General features: G+C 45.9%; 1 protein-coding gene and 1 long non-coding RNA gene across 7 annotated transcripts in view; one reads left to right on the plus strand and one right to left on the minus strand.

Moving 5' to 3' along the window:
- Positions 1 to 22,499, plus strand: part of LOC134523670 (uncharacterized) — a 42,755-nt gene that overhangs the window by 12,731 nt on the left and 7,525 nt on the right. The window contains exons 2-5 of one of the 4 annotated variants that reach the window (XR_010073375.1): positions 9,386 to 9,631; positions 9,889 to 10,020; positions 11,982 to 12,140; positions 22,095 to 22,247. This is a non-coding gene — a long non-coding RNA (uncharacterized LOC134523670). The remainder of the gene's footprint in view (positions 1 to 9,385; positions 9,632 to 9,888; positions 10,021 to 11,981; positions 12,141 to 22,094; positions 22,248 to 22,499) is intronic. The other 3 variants (XR_010073376.1, XR_010073374.1, XR_010073377.1) reach the window with 3 other exon arrangements.
- The window catches only part of CDK5RAP2 (CDK5 regulatory subunit associated protein 2), an 84,012-nt gene continuing 73,682 nt past the window's right edge, over positions 12,170 to 22,499 (minus strand). For 2 of the 3 annotated variants that reach the window (XM_063352870.1, XM_063352871.1), the window contains 6 exons: positions 22,381 to 22,464; positions 21,996 to 22,255; positions 19,523 to 19,669; positions 17,438 to 17,576; positions 13,768 to 13,814; positions 12,170 to 12,865 (listed from right to left, as the gene is read on the minus strand). In XM_063352870.1, the coding sequence (XP_063208940.1) occupies positions 12,806 to 12,865; positions 13,768 to 13,814; positions 17,438 to 17,576; positions 19,523 to 19,669; positions 21,996 to 22,255; positions 22,381 to 22,464 (737 nt within the window). In that variant the 3' untranslated portion in view covers positions 12,170 to 12,805. The remainder of the gene's footprint in view (positions 12,866 to 13,767; positions 13,815 to 17,437; positions 17,577 to 19,522; positions 19,670 to 21,995; positions 22,256 to 22,380; positions 22,465 to 22,499) is intronic. The other variant, XM_063352872.1, reaches the window with a different exon arrangement.

Consider the following 22,499-nt stretch of genomic DNA (forward strand, 5'->3'; position numbering starts at 1 on the left):
TAATGGGATTATTGTCACTTTCTTGTTTACCAGCTTTCCTTCAGACGTCTGTGCGTGGTGGTTTGCTGTCAGGGTGCTCTCGACTCCTATTTTTCCAAGTGCGGTGCAGATGTTTCCCAGCTTCAAGTAGAGCAGCTTATCAATGGCAAGAAAGCGGTGCTCACTGGAGCTGGGCTCCTTCTTATCTCTGCTACCAAATTCACGCAGACCCTCTTGGCCGTAGGCTTTTATTGCGGCTCCGAGGAGGGACTGACTGTTCCTCCCATCAGGATCGTTTTATATGAGTCGAAGTCCTCTGGTGGCTTTGCACACTGAGTATGCCAATTTACTCTGCCTCTGTTTTCTAGCTACCCACTGGTGTGAGTATCTCTTTTTTTTGTTGTTGGTTTGCATTGTGCCTTATGCCAGAGTTAATGGAATACAGATTTCTGAGCAAAGAGAGATCCCAATGATTTTGGGTTGGGTTTTTTTTAGGGGTTTTTTTAGGTTTGTTTTTAAAATCTCTGCGTGAATAAGAATCTGAGTCTATCAATGCAGGAGGCAATCCTGCACACACAGTTTAATTTCTCTGCTCTCTCAACTGTGTCAGTTCCTGAAGGGACAAAAAAAAAAAAAAAAAAGGGAGGGGGGGTGGAAAAAAAAGAAAAGATAGGTAAAGCAACACGCTGGGAGCAGTAGTCAAAGGTTAGAATAAAGAAGTGTTTTGAAATTGGTTCTTTGGAAAAGATATGTCTCAGCTTCAGGCAAGACGGAGCAGGGAGGGTGTGGAGGGCTGAAGGGGGAAGGGTTGGTGACCTGCAGGGCTGAGGTCCCCGGGTGACGCTCTGCGCGGCCCTGCCTGTCGTGCACATGCGCTACGTGTCGTGACGGGTGTCCTCCCGTCCTCCTGAGCAGAAACCTCAGTCAGGGGCTGAACCTGTCTGGTTCGAGTCCCTGACCTGTGCGTTCAAAAGCTTTCTGGGCAGGACCGTGTCTCTCCTTGGCCCTCTGCCACCCCAGATCCCCGCAGGCAAAGGCAGGAGGCGAGGGCAGGTAGTGATGCCCCCATCGCTGCAGAGCTGGCTGTGGGGTTTCCCTGGGAATAACGGGGGCTGGATAATGCGCAGCTGCATTATCCTCGTTGCCAGCCCTGTAAAGTTTCCGGTTTTAGAGAGATTTTGGAGTGATTACATGCTAATCTTTTCCTATGCCATCAGAAAGACATCCTGGCTGAGGTTTGCGCGAAGTGAACGTATTTTGTCCTAATGCTAATTCCTTCGTCGGCCCTCAGGAAGACGCCAGATTGCTTTGACTGACCTTAGGTTGGATTTGGGAGGTTTTTTATTCCTAGATTCTCCAAAAAATTCAGTGCTCATCTGGTGAATGCTGGGAAGAGGTCAGCTGGGTTGTGTGCGTCTCAGCATTGGGCTGGGTTTTGGAGGGTTTTTTTGGTCTGTTTCCTTGACATTTTGTAAATAGCTCCCAAGACTGCAGGAGATGGGTCCTCCTGTTTCTAGAAACACACGTGTTCGAATCAGTCCTTTGGATTCTTCAGTAAAAATAGATTTAAAATCCAAGTTCGCCAGGAGCTTTGTGAAACCAGTGAAGTCGAAGGCTTATGGGAACCCCAGCCATAAACAGTGAATCTAGACTTTTACCATCAGGCTCATGAGCAACTGCAGGATCATTTTGGATGGCATATTTTTACACACGGGATCACACTGCAAAATGTTACTCCCTTTCATGCTTTCGCAGCTAAGAAATTATTTTTTTTTAAGGCCATGGCGTAAGAGAAAAGCGAAGGTGGCTTCCCCTTCCCAGCAAGCCCCGTTCAGCTGAGCTCCCGGCTCTTAAACCCAGCTGGGTTTTTACAGCCAAGAGGGGCAAGGAAAAAAAGACGACAGAAAAATTTAAAACACTTTATGAAGTATTTTACAGAAGAGTGATGTGGCATATATAGGCCCGTTAATAGTGTGGTATAAGTGTTTTACTGGCACTTGTGAGCGATGCAATCGCCACACAAGCTCACGCTAATAAAACCTTTAATCGGCACCATATTACTGTGGTGTCTGGGGCCAAATCCTGCTGCCATCGCTCACAACTGGTCCTCGGGGAGCTGGGGGGGCGGTCCCTGGGGAGGGAGCCAAGCCAAGGTCCTGAGAGGCTTCCACAGCTACACACGGGCACCGTGCCAGTGACAGGGCATGGGCTGAGCAGGTCCCTCACCCCATAAATGGTGCAGCTGTGAATCACAGAGTCACAGAATGGTTTGGGTGGGAAGGGACCTTCAAGATCATCCAGTCCCACCCCTGCCCTAGGCAGGGACACCCCCCACCAGCCCAGGTTGCTCCAAGCCCCGTCCAACCTGGCCTTGAACCCCTCCAGGGATGGGGCAGCCACAGCTTCTCTGGGCAACCTGGGCCAGGGGCTCACCACCCTCAGAGTGAAAAATTTCTTCCTAATATCTCATCTAAATCTCCGCTCTTCCAGTTTAAAACCATCACTACTCATCTTATTGCTACAATCCCTCATAAAGAGTCCCTCCCCATGGCCCTTTAGGTCCTGTAGGCCTCTTTTAGGTAGTGGAGGGGGCTCTAAGGTCTCCCTGGAGGTCTTCTTCAGACTGAACAACCCCAACTCTCTCAGCCTGTCTTCACAGGAGAGGTACTCCAGCCCTCGGATCATCTTCATGGCTCTTCTCTCACCCATTCCATCAGGTCCATGTCCTTCTTATGCTGGGGACTCCAAGGCGGGACACAGTACTCCAGGTGGGGTCTCACGAGAACTGGGATATGTTCTTGCTGTCTTTCACAAGACAGTGACCATTTGCTGTCCGCAGTGAGGCCAGGTGCATGGTTTCTGTAGAAACATCAAGTCAAGTAGGCTTGGAGGAGCTGCAGTCTCTGGTGGAGGAGCTGCAGCAAGGGTGATGGCCATGCGCTGCCTACGGTGGCCGCTCACCGCAGCACGGCCACCCTTTTGAGGGGCAGAGGGTGCATTTAGACTAGAGAAGCTCCAGGGTTCACCTCTCCATGCAGGAGAGCGCGGAGGTGGTGGGTGAGACTCCACTCTTGGTCGTGCTGAGGTTGTCTCCCAGGGGACGCGTCAGCAGTTTGAGCGCTGCTGACAAACTCAGCCGGGAGCTGCAAAATCACTCCTGAAAAGCGGAGCCCGGAGGGAAAATCAGCACAATGCAGGAGACCTTGAGGGTCCGTGGAGAGCAGATCATTACGAAGCTGCTCTGCCTGCATAAAATTTTCATGATGTTTCTCAGTTTCCCTGTGTCAAGCCTCAGTGTAAATCCTGCGCTGTTTGCGGAGGTTACCAGGCCAACGCACTTCATATTGATCTTTCTCTCTGCATTATCATCAGATGTAACTAAAAACAATCAAGGAGCGTGTACATGCAAGCCTGCATTCAAGCGGACATAAATACAAATATCCTTCCTGTTCTGCAGGCTGAATTCCATCAAACAAATTGGTTTTGGGGTGGAAGTTAGCCCTGTTTCTGCTTAAAGTCACGTTTTTTCCAGCAGAAGATGTAGAAATGTCAGGTTTCGGGACCATATGCGTCTCTGCCTTTGCACCAACAAAAAACAATCAGGCTCCAATCAAAACTTGTCCCCTGTTATCTTGACAGTTGCTGACGATGATGGATGGAGACAGGTTTAGAAGTTCAAACGCGAGACAATCTGTACTGCGTTTCAAACCACCTTAGGCTTTTAAGTGCCAATGTGACATCTGGTGGACTCAACAACACGAACCGCGCTTTAAAACACCTCCACTGTCCCCATCAACCCTTATTTACCATTGTTATAAATTAATAGCTTTCTCCAAGATATTTTAACTTATTATCCCGCATGTGCATTGTGTGTGTCGCTCCGTTAGCGACAGGCCGTTGAGTGAAATTATAACCGCATGGTTCTCTCTTTCTTTTTTTTCCTTAACCACCACTGGCTTGCTATTTTTTTATTATCTTTTCTGCCTGGAGGGGTTTTAGAACAAAGTAACTTTTAAAATCACGGTATTTCGTTAATGCAATGTCTGGAGATAAGTTTATTGTGCTTTTAGGGGATGTAAGTAAACAGATTTCTTGAATATATTCCCATCCACAAAAAAAAAAACAACCCAAACCTCCACCGTCCTGCTGTGGCTTTAGGCAAGCCGAATACTGGTGGAGACTGTCAGAGCACCAGCGTGTACCACAGGCGAGACTGGTGTGGGTTGGTGGGATGGTACAACCTCTTTCTCTGGTTTTTTTCATGCCTTGAGGGCAGGAGAACGCAGGGAGGGCTGCGGGACCTGGGCGTCTAACACCCAGCTGCGAGGGGATGCTCTTGTGCCTGTGCCGAAGAATCCATTGGGATCGCAATGCGGATTTCACAGCAAGTGACACCGAAGGGAAATCACCAGCAAATGGGCTCAAATTGTGCTCGGGGGAAGCAGAGAACTCGCCTCCCCCATTCGCAGCAAGATCGGGGCACAACGGAGTCATTTAATCTTGTATTTTGCGACTGATGGAGAATCCTTAATTTGCTCTGACGACTTGAGGCAAACGCGGGTTGGTTTTTCACGTCTTTGACGTGGTTTTTCAAGGCTGGTGCCACCACTTGCTGCCTCGAGGGCCAGCGTGGGTCAGGGCTGAGCACTCGGGTACCTGCCCGTGTCCCGGCCGCTTCCCGTGGGAGCCGTGGGCACCGCGGTGGGACCGGGTCAAACCGCAGCCGGGGCAGGAGGAGAGGGGCAGAGGGTGGACATGGCACCCCCGGGATCAGTGTGGAGCCAGGCAAAGCGTCAGGGTGTGATTTCTCTGTGTCGTGCCAGCCCTGTGCAGTGCGGGTACCTTAACGAAGCCTTTAACGAACTACTTCTGCGCGCTTCTCCCTGATGAAGCACCAAGGGATGGAGCGGGGCTGCGGGGACGGGGCGGCTCCGGCGCTTCCCGGTATCTGTAACGAACCACCTCGCCCCTTCTAACGTCTAGAAAGTTTCTTTCTATATATACAACATCTTTATAAAGCGTAACCATCTTTCCCTGTCAGCCGAGATACGCTGTGGAAGTGTGATGAAAGGCTCAGCCTCACCTAGTTATTTTATACAGCCCATCTCCACCCCAGAAATCGCAGCTGAAGCTCTCGTATCCCCACCTTCCCCTTCCCCTGCGGGGGGCGGGGGGACGGACATACACCAGCTAGCATAGATGTCTTTTTTCCTTCTTTTTTAACATCTTTATATGGGTCCCCACGGTGCTGGGGTTAATGCGTGGGTGGGCGCATCCCCAGCACCAGCGCAGAGGGGCAGGGAGAGGGGAAAACTCTGGTTTTTGGAGCCCGAGCCCCGCTCAGACCTTCCAGGGAGGGACATGAGGATCAAGAAATGCAACCCTTGGCCTTTCCACGAAACCCTTCTGCCCCGACGTGAAGCCCCACGGCTCTGGGAAAGTGCGGTGTTTCTTCACGCTGAGCAGAAGGGGAGACCGTAAAGACGCGGCCTGTAGGCAGTTAACATTTTCCACTTTTCTGAGCATTAATACCATGATTACACTGTCTAAATAACATCCAGGCTCTGGCTGCGGTATTACCTATCCTAAGCATGATTTACCGCTGTAATAAATTAGCCCTGAAGCTAAAGAATCAAAAATAATTTGCCTTATATCCAGGTCCTCACTTTATCCTGTTCCTTTTCCCTTCCTGCGTGTCCTCCCTCTCTCCCTCTTACTCATTCTCTGACTTCTTTTTTCCCCCCTTTATTCCTTCTCAGGGGCCACTTTGTGGTTCTTTTCCACTCCTCACCCTCTTCTTGGGATTAACAGACTGGGTTTCTTGTCCTTTGTTTTCTCCTCCAGCCGTTTCGAGGTGCTGTGGCTGCGAGCGGGGCCGGCAGAGCCGGGGGTTTCGCCCTCCTCCGGATCCGGGGCACCCCGCGCTGGCCGGAACCCAGCTGGGGGGGGGCTGGAGGAGAACCCCCTGCCCACCGTGGCCAGGAGGGTGGGGATGGAGGGCCTGAGGGTGGCACCGCAGCAGAGGTTGGTAAGGACATCAGTGTCGCAACGGCATTTTAAATGGACTTTAAGATGAGCTACATCTCACTGCTCTAAAATGACACTAGATAACCTCCAAGCATGCAACACGGGGGGGCTGGGGAGGGGTAGTTTTGGTGGCCTATGAATTTTCTGTGTCTTTTTTGTGTGGTTCTGCTTCGTGCACTTAACCCAAAGGCTTTTGCCACAGCGCTCGGGTCCGTGCGTCCTTGGTCACTTCACTTTCCCGTGTCACCGGCTCCTGCCACATCCCCACCGGGAGCACCGGTAGTCTGCTCCCGGCGTCACCGGCCAAGGAGTCGGGCGTCCAGCCCTTGGGCAGGAGAAGGTAAGAGGAGACGGCAAAGGGGTGCTGGGGGGAGAGGTGGGCTAATAACAGCAGATCTGGCAAAAAGGCTCAAAGCCTTAGTGGATGTGGCCGGTGGGGTTTTGCCCAAGAGGTTTGTCCCTGTGACGCGCTCTGAAAGCGGCACAAACCATGGGACGGGGAGTGGCTAATACAGGCTTTATTTATCTCTAGCAGCCAGAAAGAATGGGCTCAAAAATGCGAATAGACGTGCACCTATGTGCGTGTGCGTAGATACCAGGAGGGATGCAGTGAGTGAGCATCCTCCTAGGAGGGGGTACGTGCCACCTGAGCTCCATCGCTGGGGGCCATTCAGCCATGGTGGGCTCCTTTGGGCTCGCCACCAAGGCTGTCTGCTCCTGGCGCACCGAAGGCGGCAGCTCTGAGCCGCTTTAGTCAACAGCGGTGCAGAAATGGGAACAACTTGACCGCTCTTGCCGTTTGGCTGCTCTGAGCAATCCCGGTTAGAACAGCTTGAAAGAGTGGAGGGGTTGGGTTTTTGGCTTTCCTTTAAATAAATGGGCTTTTTCTTTTTTCTTTTTTTCTTTTTTTTTTTTTTTTTTTTTTTTTTGAGCTGCTAATGTTCGTTTTGCGTGCCATTCCTGTTTGAGAATGCACACAGCGGAGTGCAAAAATAAAGATTGCATCTCATGCATAATGCATGGCCCAGCAACCCGCTTCGGCAAATTACCCGAGCAGATTACTCCGACGGGGCTGGGGGGGCGGGAAAGAGGGGGGAAAAAATATTGTAACAAGTATCTTTGTAAAGAAATGACAAGATAAACACATAAAAAATAGGCATTCAGGGCTTTTCTCGAGAGGGGGCGATTCACGATTTAAAGGTTATGGAGCAGCTGGATGGGGCAGGGGCAGCAGCGGGTCCCGTCACCCCTGGAAGAATGGGGGGGGGGAGGTCTGAGGGCTCAATTTTGGGGCGCTGGGAACTTACTAGGAGTGAATTCCCGGGTGGATAGGTGGGAAAAAGGGTTACTCATTGGTTTATTTATCCCTTTCGATTTGCTGGTTTGCAAAGACGCGTTGTAACTCTGCGCCGATGCTTGAGTTTTGCGCCGCTTCTCTGGGGACAGGAGCGAGGGGCAGGACACGGAGATTTCATGTGTGGGAGGAGGGCGAGGAGGGGGCCAGAAGGGTGGGAAGGGGCCACCGAAGTGACTTGAAATCTTTCTTTTTTTTCCTTGGTGTCACCAGCCCTGGTGCAGCCTCGGCTTCCCCGGCTTGTTGCTGGTCGCTGCTCCAGAGCCTGGAGAAGCCGAGGGAGAACCCGGGTGTTCCACTGTGGGTCCTGCGTGATGTCGAGCTTTGTGGTGGTGGGGAGGAAGAAAAAAAAAGGTATTTTAGGAGCAGATGGGGTTTGGTTTGCTTTTGCTTCACCCCGAAGAGCGAAGGGGTGGTCCCCTCGCTCCAGCGTGGGGTTCGGTGCTGGGCTGCCCACAGTGCCCTGACGGGGACGGGGCTCCCCTGAGGTTTCTTCTCGAGAAGCCGCGGCCCCCCAGCAGGACCTGGGGGTTCGCCCCGGGGGGAGCCGCACCGCGGGCAAAGGGCAGCACCAAACCTGCTGGTAATGGCACCTCGACGCCAACATGGCTTCCACGTAGGGCACGTTTTAAGACTGACTGGGATTGGGTTTGGTTTTTTTCATTTAAGTAATGAAGTCAGTAAGCCCTGGCTCCAAATCTCACCTTTTTAATGTCATTCGCAGCGACGTGCCCAGGCCCGACCCGGCGAGGCCTGTTTGGGTTTATTTGGGTTTCCTGCAAGCAGGAGACGTGTGAGACCGGCAGGAACAGACGCGCGGGGTCGTGCTGGGCTCTGCACGGCGTGGGCCAGCAGCGCTTCCATCGCTCCCAACGCTTCCCATCGCTCCCAACGCTTCCCAACACTTCCCATCGCTCCGCCGCCAGCACAAACTTGCTTTTGCCATCTAGTGGCTGCCGGACAGGCTCAGAAATGGACCTGGGAGCCAAAGTGGAGATGGAGGAGGTCAGGAAGGGAAAGGGGAGGGAGAAACGCGGGAGGGGGAACCGCTGCTGTTCAGGCAGCGTTTTCCCGAGTTGTGGCAGGGTGGGGGGTCGGTCACTTCCCCCCAGGTAACAGGGAGAACAAGAGGGAACGGCCTCAAGTTGGGCTGGGGGAGGTTCAGGTTGGATATTAGGAAAAATTTCTTCACAGAAAGGGTTGTCAAACGCTGGAAGAGGCTGCCCAGGGCAGTGGTGGAATCGCCGTCCCTGGAGGTATTTGAAAGCCGGGCAGACGTGGTGCTGAGGGACATGGGCCAGGGGTGGGTTTGGCAGTGTCAGGGCAAGGCTTTGGCTGCTTGTAAATCAGGATTTTGGTGTCAATAGAATTCCGACGAGTGCCGCCGCTTTCTTTTTTAGGTTTTCCTTTCCATATTGTCATTTCTGTTGCATTTGGAAGCGATGACAGGATTCGCTTTTCCTCTAGGTCAGGAGTGGTTAAAATAAACCCAAAATGGCAAGTGGGCGCGTTCCCCCTCTGCTCGGATTTTTCAAGACACGGCCTCAGCCCCACGATAACCCTGTGTCACTGTCCCCCAAGCCCCATCCCCCAAAGCCTCCCTGTCGCCCTCCCAAAAAATGGCCCCGGCAGCTTTTGCCGAGATGAAAACACCACACAGATCTGCTGCGCTTTTGTTTTTAACCGCTTGAACGCATTAGCACTGATTTATTTTTAATACAGCCAACCACCTGCGATTTTTGGGTATTATTTCTATTTGTTCTCTTTGGCAGGGGTAATTACAGCGTCGTTCCTGAGCCGCGAGCGCGGCTCCCCCCTGGCCGTGCCGCCCCGCAGGGAGGGCTCGGGGCTGGCCGTACCCGCGGGGGTCCGGCCCGCGCTGCGCTGCCCTCAAGGGCACTAAAGAGTTCCTTTATTCGGTGCCCGTCTATAGCTGCACGTGTTGGAGGGGGCCTGAAGACAAGGAAAAAAAGCTGTTTGTGCCACCTTTTTGTATTTTTTTTTTTTTTTTCCTTAATCTTGCAGGCCTTCAGCATCCTGTTGGAGACAGCCACAGCCTGGGAGAAAAGCAGAAGTTCAAGGTCGCGGGTGAAGCCAACAGCCCCCCCCCCCGCGGGTCCCCGGCGCCTACTCGGCAGCTGCTCCCTGACCCCCCCCCAAGCGATGGCTCAAGTCACCTCGAACCCGTAACCGAAGCGCGGGCAGGAGCCCCCTGAGCAAACCAGCCCCTCCTTTAACGCCATTTCCTTACGCTGCTTATTTTCCTCCTGCGTAAGTATTTTTTAAAGGAAAATTTAATTTTGTTTAATGGGAACAAAGTTTAACACTCCATAAGCTTTGTCTTCTGCAGCCCTCCATCTGGTAAGCTTTTTTTTTCTTTTTTCTTTTGTTTTTTTTTAATTATTTTTAAACAGGCCCAGTAAATTGTGTGTGTTTAAGAGGCGCTTCTCATTAAGACGAAATACTTGGATCTCGTAGGATCATGTTTTTAAAGAGGTACTGATATACTGTATTCCCCCCGCTCCCAGCTAAACAAAGCCCAGCCGTGACCGTGTCCATGCTCTGCCGTGAGCTGGAAGCAGCGATTGGAGCTGATGGGAAGGAAAAAGGGGTGAGGAGAAGCGCTCCGAGAGGGCACAGCGGGGACCGTTAAGGAGTAAGTAAGTGGCAAATAATCTCAAGAAAGGGAAACGTTTTATTTATTTATTTCTTTTTAGGTACAGATGGTGTTTGGGGGGGGGGGGGGAATGGGAAAAAAGGCTGCAAGACGACCAAGAGCCATGGGCGTGCTATATATAGATGTACAGCTGTTTCCTTCAGGTGTTGTAACTCAAAAACGTAGGATGATTAATTTTGAAAGTTGAAATGTATAGCAGATTCTGATTACATCTGAGTGTCTATAATTTAGCTACTTAGTAAAATTAACTTGACGTTTTTAGTGAGCTGTGAGGACAATAATGTGTGAAGAGACTGAAGAACAAGTCTGACTGCATGCTCTTCCTCTGCCCCTCCTCCCTTTTCAATTTGCGAAGTTTATTTTTAACTTTTCCAATTTTTCTGGCATCTTTCCTCTAAGCCAGACACACGCGGTTGCCTCCCCCTGCCGCCCGCTAAAGACAGCGGCGTTTCCTTACTGAGTTTTCCTTTCCCATGACGGGCTGGAGGCGCAGGAGCTCAGCAGCCAGGACGCGAGGTGGGGGTAAGGGCTGGAGGTTGGCATCTCCGAGGCCCGTAAGGCTTCCCAGAGCAGGATGCCCCCAGGAAGGCCATGACACCTCCCACTAAATCCATTTTCATACTTCAGAGAGAAGGCCCAGGGCTGAGAACTGGGAAAAGCTGGTCATACCAGGGACCACATAAGCGGGCACTCTGAGAGTGGGTGGCTTTATGTTGTTTTTCTTTAATAAAAGCCCACAGCGGCTGTGCGGCAGGACAGAATATGGCCAACCATCCCGCTGACCCCTACAGGGAGCACATTACAAGTGACCTGTGCGATAGCAGCCACCCAGACGCAGGAGCGCGGGTCTGCCCAAAGGGAGGGTGCAGCAGCTCCAACCATTTACGATTTAGAAGCAAAGTAATTTAGAGCGTGTGTGGTATTCGGTTAGCTGAATATCAGCAAATTGTTGGGAAACTAATTTGAAGGGACCAAAGCTTTAGTGGAAAGAAAGAGGGGAGGTATTGGACTGGTCTCAGCCTCTACATGTACAACCAGCCCAGTCAGAGCAGCCCCCAGCTCTTGGACAAGGCAATGGCCAAGCTCTCCAGCTCCACGGCCAGGTTTCAACAAGCACAAATTCAGTTTTGGTGGAAGCCTATTACAGGTCGATTGGTCTCTAGAGTGCAACATCCAAGGACCACAACCCTGTGCTGACACTTCCCAGAGCTGGTGCTAACCTCCTCGGGTGGACGAGGGCAAGTCATCGTGTAAAACCGGGACATCATCAACTTGGGGAAAAAAATGTTGAAAAAATAAATAATCACACTTTGTGTAATTGATTTAGTTCAGTAAAGCCACGATAGCACCATACTTTTGTAACCAACAATCACTTTCAGTTATGGTCCTGTTGGGGTTAAACTAACCTATTTTCCCAGTTCACTTTGTGCCACCCGGGCAGGCTCCAGGTCGGCAGCTCTGCGGGGAACACGAGTGCTCGGGCAGCTCAGACCAAAGGCAAAACTGAAAAGGCCCCGGGCAGGATGAGTAAGCACGAGGGAAGCATGATCAGGCATGTTTTATACTGGCCTTCCATGGCCTTGCCCAAATATCAGTATTAAATGTATCAATATGGGACATAAGAACCCATATTAAAAAGACTTATTTAAATTTGAGAACCATTTTTCAGAGTTTTTAGCAGAAAAAATGGATTTCAAAACTGTTTGGTTGTGTCCCCCACGTAGCCTTAGAATCATACAACGGACCTTTCAGATCGTCGAGTCCAACCATCAACCTCACGCTCCCAAGCACCAGCGGCCCATGCCCCCCAGCACCACGGCTGCCCGGCTTTTAAATCCCTCCAGGGATGGCGATTCCACCCCTTCCCTGGGCAGCCTGTTCCTTCTGTCCAGATCTCGGGGAGGCTGGAGGGGGACAGGGATGACACCAATGTTTTGCCCACAGCAGGACGGCCTTCGATTGTGGCTTCTTAAAGCCAGTTTCCAGCAGCCCCGCTCAGGCAGGACGAGCCCTTCCACCGCACCTCCAGACCCCGCTGCCAAGGACGGGCTTCATCGCGCTTGAGCTCTGGAAACAAACGGTCTGACGTGGCGTCTTTGTTCTGTAAGTAAGTGCTCAAAATCCGGTTTTAAACCAAATAACACAAACATGTTTGTGATTATTTTTCTTTTTAATTGTCTGATTCGAAGTAATATTTTCAGACCTACCATCAATCTACATTCCTAATAGGGCAACAAGAAAGCTCAGCATCAGGCAGCTTCCAGAAGAATCTTCCAGATATGTTTAAAATGCTTTAAAATATTGAACATTTCTCACATTGCTACAAAACAATGACAACTGGCAGAATTATTCTGATTTTTTTTTTTTTAACCTACATTCTTTTAGCAGTAGAGAAACAGTCTGGAAGGTGATTTTTGATTCTTTCAGGACCTGTTTGACTATACAAATACTTTTATAACATGACAAGTACAAATATAAAATTTTAAATGAGCTAACTTTAAAAAAAAAAAAAATCTGGATTTTTCTTCAATACCTCCAGTACCTTGCTTCAGTAATAAATATTAAAAACAATCTTTTACAGTACAGAAAAATGTTAAATAAGTTATCTTCCAAAAGATTTCTTTTTTGTCTGTTTTTTTTTTTTTTTTTTGGTCAAAGGCTGATTGCATTAAAAGAGCTGAACAAACATTTTTACATCAATAAATAGTAAGGCGTAAAGAAGCAAATAACAATCACAGGACCAGTCTGTACCGGTGGAACTTTCTCCTTCAAATAATCCTCTTTTTGCTGGTATGGGAAGGGGACTTTTGATTCTCAGCCGCCGGGACCTGGGTAGAAAAGCCGTAATTATTACTATTTTACAGTACTTAAAATGCACACAATTTGTCCTTACCCCTGGGCCATAATGTTGCAAACGGATGTGCAAATACGAGCTTCTGTGTTCAGCAAATCTTTAAATTCAATTGAGAGGACTTCTGTAAGCAGAAGGACTTTTTAATGCCCTCACTTTCTAACTCCGGTGTGGCTGAGCCAAGAGCAGAGCAGCTGCCCGGGGCCGCGGTCCTGGAGGTGCCGCCGCGGAGGGCACGGGAGATCCACGGAAAAGGGGAGAGGAAGGTTTAAGGAGAGGCTGGGAAATGTACGATCATTCAGAGCGCAGTAAGGAGAAGGATGGGATTTAGGAGTCAAGGAGTGTATTACATCCTTCCGGGAGTAAAGTCTGAACCTTCTGTGAGAAATCAAATCTGAACAGTGATTACCTAAACACTCAAACTAATTTAATACCCTGCATTAGCAAATAGCTGTTTGCAAAAGCTTTGCCTACTGGGTCTTTTTTTTTTTTTTTTAATAAAAAAAAAAGCACCACCGGTTATTAACACATACACAAGCTTTAAATAAGGGTGTCTTTTGTGAACTTATTCGGTAGACAGGTTATTGGACTGTGATCTGCTGAAAATAAACTACTAGAAGAAGATGACAGACATGAATATTAATCTAGGTAAAGCTTCAAAAAAGAGGTTTAGCTGTTTACGTGGTCAGTCATAAAACTCTAATTTAAACATCAAACATTGGAGATTATTTATCATACTAAACTGCTGTCACCCAGACTTGATTAGGTAGCAAACCTAAAGCAAAACAGACTAATTCTGCAAAATACTACTGACACAGCAATGCATATTTCTAATGAGTATATACCAAAGAATTAAATGTGAGGAAAAATTTTACTTACTTCCAGGTTTCCTCTAGCCTTCTTCAAGACATCATGAGTTAAAACCACTGGAAAGAAAGAAGAGATTAAAAAGAATAGTGCAGAGTCTTTCTATATTCCCTGTATTCGCATCTTATGGCCAAATAGTAAATAACGTAGGAACTCGCATCTACATTACGGGCAGTGACCAGGCAGTCGTACAGACCCCCCCCACCACCACATCAACTTTCCTACTCCCCAAACTCCAGAGCCGTTCCTCCCTCCTGACTCCCGTTCAGAAGCTCGGGCTGATGTACAACCCTCCGCTGGCACCAACCCCAGACGACGGGGCAGCGCTGGACAACCAGAGTTAGGGCAGAGCAGAAGGACTCACTCGGGAGCGCAGGGCAGGGCTGAAGCGCCGCCACCAGGAGAATGCCATTTCCTACCCCCAGTCTACGTGCCATCGAGCACGTAATCGGCTTTTCAGATCGAAACATCAGGGAAGTGTTTTTAAAGTTTTTCTACCATAGCAAGAATGATACATGTGAAACCACACACAGCTCATCACTGCATGTAACGCTGCAGATACGAACAGCCCCCTGTGACACTCATCCCCTGGTTCCCTTCTTCCAAGTCAGCAAAGGAAGACTTTCTCTTAATTTTAGAATCATAGAATTGTCTGGGTTGGAAGGGACCTTTCGGATCATCTAGTCCAACCATCAACCTGACCCTGACAAAAACCATTACTAACCCATGTTCCTCAGCACCACGTCTGCCCGTCTTTTAAAAACCTCCAGGGATGGTGACTCCACCACTGCCCTGGGCAGCCTGTTCCAATCCTTAATAACCCTTTCAGTGCAAAAATTTTTCCTAATATCCAGTCAAAACCTAAATTTAAAGGGGAGATGGTGCATGAGCTAACTACAGTTGATCTATTAGGTAGCCTGCTTGGGCTAGGGGGGTTGGTTAGCAGGAGGGGGAGAAAAATTGTGCAGTGAGAGGGTATGGGGGACGCTGGGCTGGGAAGAGGACAGATGGCGAAAGAAATCGTCCAGCTCCTCCAGTAGTTCAAGGACAAGGCAGCCTATGTAGGCTTAGGGGAAATCATGTCAGCGGCTTGCTCTGAAGGGTTCCAAGTGTCCTCTACTCATCGAGCTACTCTGCCTCTGCAGGGACAGTGCGGGACCTGCGAACGGAGGAGGGGATGCTTCTAAACAAACCTGCTATTTAGAAATGTCAGGTTAAATATGTGATTCTTTAATCTGTGTCAGCTCCGTAACTGCTGAAAAATACCATTCACAAGTACCACTTTAATATTCCAGTCTCAAAAATAAACAATTTAGCCATAATAAAGATTTTTCATTACAATAATAAGAACCCAACAACTCCAAGGGTATAGCTGTCATGAGATAATTATACCCTTGGCAGATTACTGCAATTTGGCACTGCATTGTTACACGTTCAGAGGTTCAGATGAGGTTTATAAGCAATGAGTTTCTCTCGCCAGAGAAAGCACACAGAAGACTCGGAGCCACAAGAACGTTCCAGTCTCTGCTTCTAAATATATTCAGGAATGCTCAACTAAATAACAGAGGGAACTTGAATACCCTCAGTGGAGTGGCCAGCTAACAGGATGTTTGGAGAACGAAGGCAGGCAAGGTCACCTGCTGCCATGCCTTCGCTTTCTCACAAGCAAAAGGAGAAAGGAAGAAATAACAAAAAACAAGTGTAAGCATCCTAACAAAATCCAACAGCTTCACATGATTCATCAGTTTTGTTGTACGTTTGGTCAGGAATTTGTGCACAGATGCAATTTAGAAACATTTCGGAAATTGCTCTTTAAGGCAAAGGTAACTTGACATCCATAATTCCCATAATCAATGAAACTTACAGAAAATCGTATCTAGATGTCTTCCTGTGTAGCAGAGTGCACTCTGCTCATAAAGAACTCCGCTAGTAAATTCATTTCACCTGGCAAACTAGATTTTTCTAAATCAAAAATATTAAATTCAGCACATGAAGAGAATTTCGAAGCTGTGACACTAACAGTGAAGCTGCTGCTAGCCAGGCAGTAGTTTGCATTAAGGAGATTTCAGAAAATGCAGGCTTCATTTTATTAGGACCTGGTTCAGATGAGGTTGAATGCCCTGAAAAGGAGTGAGCAAAATAAGGGGGAGATGATGTGCCGTTTTCTTTTTTTGAAAGTATGGGTGGATGGAGTGGCTGTGGGCATAACATTTTGGCCATAAGGGTAAAATCTCTGTTGATTTATACTCTGCCCAGCACTACCGAAATCACCCAGTATGTCTGAGATGTCACTGGAACTAGGGACTGACCGAACTAAACCAGTAAATCTACCCTAGGGATATTATTTGGACAGACATAATAGAATAGCTTTGATTTTTATATGACAACCCCAAACTGAGCTATTTAACTTTAAAACCTGAACAAAGCATATTTTTGGATTTAATATAAGTAACTGGTACATCATTTAATACAACAAAAACCAGCCCATAAATGCTTAAAATAAAAAATAATCTGCAGGCAGAAGATACATGTCCCTTAGATATAAAAATTACGGGCTATGGAGCAAAATAACATTTATTCCTCTACATTGCATTTAAATGACTTGAGTAACTTATAGTATTATGGCCATTTTCATAACTTTGTATGATGTGTAACATTTTACAGTCTAGTTGAATTACTGATAACACAAATGCCATCCAGCACAGACTAATGAGTCATTTAGTCCCACCTCTTAAGAGAAGGTAAGGATAGATTTTTATTTTTTTTTTAAGAAGAAAATTAAATCCTCTTCCTGCATATGCACATTGCCATAGCATGAAGGTAGAGAAGAGTTTAGCTCCATTCAGATCTCTTCTGATGAGTGATTAAACTCTAAAGCAGAATCTCTTCAGACGCCTGGTTTAACGCAGCTACAATACAGCCCATGTCCCACTTGTTTTCATGTTTCCAGATAATTTTTTAGATACGGCTGCTAAGGGTAAAATACCATTTCACAGCATGTCCTCATTTTTCTTTAAAAATGACTCACAGTAAGCTTTTCTTTCCCTTGTTCTGAGCCTTCTGTTCTCTTGCACTTCTCAGTCTGGTGTAAAGCATTAACAAATCTCCTTTGCTGCTGCTTTGGCTTTTCCCAGTATGCAGCTATCTCGCGCAACACGCACAACAGACAAGCACCCCACAAAATCTAAAAGCCTAATTCCACATTTATCAAAATTGAGGCAAAATCACAATTTTGAGCAGGACGATATCAAAAACTTTGGCTGGAATGGTGCACAGCAACAGTAACTTTGCCTCTGTCAGGAACTGTCGTAGGATAGAAAACTTGGGGAATGGCAGTATCTGAAATGGGGTAAACTCAAGTAATTAGTGGCAATTAGTGGCAGCTGCATGGATTGACACATTTATCAGTGAGTTGGGTAAAACCACGAATTGCTTCTCATGATGTTCTATGCAGCCTTCTGTAGTTGGGCAACGTCTTTCCATTTGAGGGAGGCTCCACCAGTCCTGTACAGTCTGAACCTCATGACCTGTTTGTCACTAACAACTGAGTGCACACAAGGAAACACCAGTCAGCGTTTGCAGAAGAACAGGTGCCTATATTCATTTTGTTGTTTCTCCAATTTTAGAGGTAGCCATGGACTACAAAAATAAAAGAAGAACCAATAATAAAGCATACACTTACACTGGTCAATGATGACTTTCTCCATGTTCTCCTTCAGCTGGTTTGTGGAGTGCAAGCGTTTGACTGTGCTATGTAACTTCTTCTCTTGCTCAGACAATTTCTTACGTAATCTAAATATTTCTGCTTTCATTCCTTCATCCTAAATTGAGAGAAGAAAATATCACATTAAAGTATTACATAAAAGTACTTTGTACATTGCGAATTGCTCAATACTTTTGTACAAGAGCCCTCAAGCTTCCTTAGAGTATGAACAACTTAAAGGAGTGAAACATCGCTTAGTGCCTGTCCTTCCGCACTCCCATCCCCAATGACATATGATTATGACATCTGCCAGGAGACAACTACAATTCTTAGCTGGCTTTTATTAATTTTTCTGTTAGTCTGAGAAAAGTCTTAACACCAGTGCTTACTTTTGTTTTTAAACTTCCATTCCTCTCTCCTTTTTTTTTCCCTCGCCTCAACTAGAAAATCTAACGAAGGCCAGTGCTATGGGATCAGCAAGTATCCTGTCTGCCAGGTCCAGAACTTCCATCTTCCTTCCCTAGAGTTCTGTTAATAGTTGATGCTGCCTTTATCAAAGGGCTAAAAGGCATTGTACAAGTGACCGGGACAGCTTTATTGCAAAATTATTTGACAGTATCATTAGTTTATGTTCGGTTTTCAGCACCAATTCCAACCAAGTTGTAAAACAGTACTCTGAGTAGCCCTGACATAGCCTGCCAGTATCACTCATCTGGATCCTCACACAAACTTAAGCTCGTACATATTTTTTTCTTGTTGTGCCACTTGTTAAATAATACTGTTCTCTGGAATTCACCCCTCGCGTTTAGCTCTTCAGAAGAACTGATAACTCACATCTCCTGTGGGGCTGAAGAGAAGGCAGTGATCTTTTAGAATCACTCAGTATCTTTTAGAATCAATCTTCAAGAGACATTCTTTCATATACTGCATTTAAGACATGAGAAGCAATCTAATATCCCTAAGATCTCAGGATGTCGGATAAGATTCTATTAGGCTCTAATTAGGTGCAGTCCTGGGAACTCAGATCCCCCACACGTTGAAGCCGGATTTTCAGAAGTGACTGATCCAGATCAAGAAGGTGTGGACAGTAAAGCATTAGATGCATCACCTACATACTAAAAGGCCTGCGTGTGTGTGATACGTGCAGATACTGCAATCAAGGCCAACATGCAGCTGTCTTATATAGACTATACACACCAGGATACAAACGGAAATATTCCAAATATGGAGCTGAAACATTAGTGAATATATTCAGTTGAATATATTCAATATGAAGCACAGTTCATTCTTACTGCTTTTGTGATTTTACACAATTGAGGATGCTAGAAAATAACATCAAAAAATGTTATTAAAATTATATATAAAACGGTTACTTTCCTAGAGTTTGGGGTTTTTTTTCATCACTATCCTGCTTCCCTTAAACACATGCAAAAACCTCAGTGAAAACACTTTAGATTTATTTTAAAGCCAGAGTTTGAAACAGTTTCATTACTGAGTGCTGGTGCTATGACAGTATAGATACTTCATTCCTCATTCAGCTTACTTTCACTCATTTGCATAGTGCAATCCTTTTTAGTTAAAATGTTATAAAACTTGTCTCGAGGTTTTGTCACACTTTTAAAAAAGCATCCAATTTTACAGCTTAGGCATCAAAAACGTAAAAGGAAAACGTAGCTCAGATTACATCGAAGTTGCTGAAGTTTCTGTTGTTACTAGTATATACATAATCAAATTGAATTTGGTTCTATAATAGGGAGTCCAAACCTCTTCTCGTTGAAATGGAATGTTTGCCACCTGCCTAGGTTTCCTGAATATCATGTAACAGGGTTACAGATTTTACCTTTAATATAAAGTATTTTGTAAATAAAGCCAGCACACACTCAGCCTTAGCCTTCAGTGCTGAGAGGTAACTAAATCCACGTGTCCTGAGACCGGGCATCCTGGGTTCATGATTTTCAAAAGGTTTTCCCAAAGGACACGTTCCTAACTGGTGCGTCTTCCTTGACACATAACAACAGTTAACAAAGCCCGCAAAACGCAAACCAAAACGAAACACAGTAGTACCTGAGTGCCGTGAGTAGTACCGTGTACAGCTTTCAGCGGAAGGGAAACCCTCCAGAGAAGTTTCAGTAAACGTGCAGCCTCCTCTAAAATCTGTTGTACTCTGTGAGTATTGGCGGAAAAGCCATGCAGCGATGCCTGGTCTGGTACCTACATCGTAAGATTAGAGTCGTATTATATTTTATGCTTAAAACATCACAAAAATGTAATCTTAATTAATGGTTTAAATCCAGTTGGTATGATTTCATATTTAAGATGATGTACACAGCTATTGTGTGCCACAAAAGCTAATTTGTTAGTTTACAAAGAGTGCTGAATTATGCATTATCTGAGAATTTCAGGGAGGAAGGGGATTTATCCTAATCAATAACCGTGATTAATAATACATTATATTTACTAGATTTGCTACACCACATGGTAATAGCTGGCAACTCTCTTCTTTCTCCATTTGCATTTCGTGTCACATTATTTGAAAGTCAAATGATTACAGACATCAATTTAAGCAATATAGATGTTTCTTCCTTAGCAGACCCTTTAAACTGTTCCACTTAATGCTAAAATAACTATCAGGACACACATAAAATGTTTTCCTCTGCTGACAGATGAGGAAACGAAATTGAAGAAATGGCATAAATGTGAAATAAAGGAGGGAAAGAATGCAAAGGGAGCAAATGAATTACCAAAGCAATGGTGATACAGAAGGGGGAAGGAGAATGAAAGAAAAGCATTCACAGCTCCTGCCCCACGCAGCATATAATTTGAATGCTTATTTAGCATTGTTATCTAACCAGAATCCTCCTGTCACATAAAATATCCCATTTGCTAAGTAGTTTGAAACTTCAGTGATGTAAAGCTTGATAGGAAACTGCAAATGGCGAAACTTACTGCTTTTATCTTTACACCAACAAAACAAGTTAAAAACTTAGAGAGAGATTACTTTTTCAGTCATTATCAGTATCTTAACTAGGTCATTTGAAAATATATGATACTTCAGAGAGTCTTAAGTGTCATTCAGACATACTTTTACTGTGTGAGCACACATGTGATACCACAAAAAGAATTTCAGAATTTTTGAAGACTGCATCTTCAATACCTTTACTAATTATAACTAGAAAAATAAGTAGCGCGAATTTATCCATGCGGTTAAGCCCTTCTGGTTTTTGAAGAGCAGTGAGCGTGTTTTTTTTACAACAGTAATATTATCATAAAATCACAGGGGTGAAAAGGAGCTCCATTAGTCACCTAGTTTACTTTCCCACTCCAAGGCAGGACAGCATTACATGTGATTATTCAAACATTCCTGTAATCTGGTTTTAAAAGCGCCTCCAGTAACGGTGTCTCTGAGCAGCCTCCATTGCAGTGTTTCACTATTCTTACCACTGGCACGTTGTTCTAAATGCCAGATCCAAGCCTTTCCTGTTGTGGTTTAAGTTTCTTAGTTCCTTTATTAGCTGCCACGAACACATACAGTTTATTCCTTCCCTTTTGTTGACTATTGTAGGTAGATTTGTCTTATTCAATCCACCCCAAATATGCTATCATTAACTGTATCCAGAAATTAACAATATTAAATAAGAAAAAAATAGCATACTTAAACACCAGTTGTTCTCCCGATACTAGAGGAAAAGGACTGACGTTATCCAATACAAGGCAAACATTTTATTGGTTTAAGAATTATGTTTAAGATTACAGCAAGAGCGCCATGACTTGATAGCACTGTGTCACACACGATGCAGAAAGGATGATACACTGTGTCATAGAAGGCAATATTTGATCATTAATGAGATATTCAAGTTTCTAGACTAGCTACTAATATTGCTAAAGTGTTCCATTGACACCAGGAAGTGGGAAAATATTAAAAAGCTTCCCCAATATGAAACGACCTTCATTAGCATACATCAATCATTAATGTACAGTTATCACCTGGTGTTACTGAAGGGCTGAATACAAGTTAAGTGAGGAACTTTAGCATCTGTAGATCAGATTTCTTTTAACTGTCTCATATTCCCTGTGTTTATCCCAAGTCTTCATTACAAGAAAATCTCCTTAATTATTTTTATCCTTAGGTTACTGACACATGCCCCTAGTTTAAGCCCTTTCTAAAGCTTTTTAGAGTTTTATGTGGGTTTTTTTGTTGTTTTTTTTGTTTGGCTTTCTTATCATTTCCAGTGTAACAATCACCAGTTTCCGTAGTAAAAGTAAGTAGTTTCACCTCATTTCAAGTTGCAAGTAAAAGTGAGATTGCTTACTAAAGGACCAGAATTAACTAACTTATCCGTAGCCTCATTAACCCAGAATCACAAATAGGTGCCTGCATCTAGATGAGACTTGGGCTGTCGAGGTTGAGGTGTCCTGGCAAGAGTTATTCAGTTAATGGTGTCTGCTGCACCATTAACCTTGTTTTTCGCTTTTGCAGCCTATACATTTTGCACCTCTAGGTAAAATTCACCATCCTCCAACAGTTTACACTGTTTACCTTTATTCCAGGCTCCTGCAGTTTCGTACCAGTGACCTCTTGTAAAGAAATCTCCATTTCTGCTAAAGCCTGTTGCCCTTCTGAAATCTGTTTCCGCAGAGCATTATAATCCTCTATCAAGCCAAGAACGTGGCGCCCGTTTTTGTCTGCCCACATGCGATGCCCAGGCACAAGACGAGGGGTACAGGCCGTACTGGAAGATGAAGTGCTGCTGCAGCGTGAAGTGCTGTCTACATCGTCTTTAGAGGCTGAGTGCGTACCTGGGATGGAAAGAGTGTTTAATTTTTTTTCTCCTTACATATAGGATTAATGGACATTAAACTTCTCTTAAACAGCAAGTCTGGGATACTGATAACACACACGTTTGAGATACTTTTGGATGTACCTGTTTTCACTAGCGAAGTGCAACGTCCGTGTTTCTGCAGCTCACAAACGTTTCTGCTGGTAGCAGGGCATTTGCAAAGATTTTCTATAGACAAAAACAGGACAAGGAAGAGTAGATCA

Source organism: Chroicocephalus ridibundus, chromosome 15 (genome assembly GCF_963924245.1).
Source record: "Chroicocephalus ridibundus chromosome 15, bChrRid1.1, whole genome shotgun sequence".
Taxonomy (NCBI): domain Eukaryota; kingdom Metazoa; phylum Chordata; class Aves; order Charadriiformes; family Laridae; genus Chroicocephalus; species Chroicocephalus ridibundus.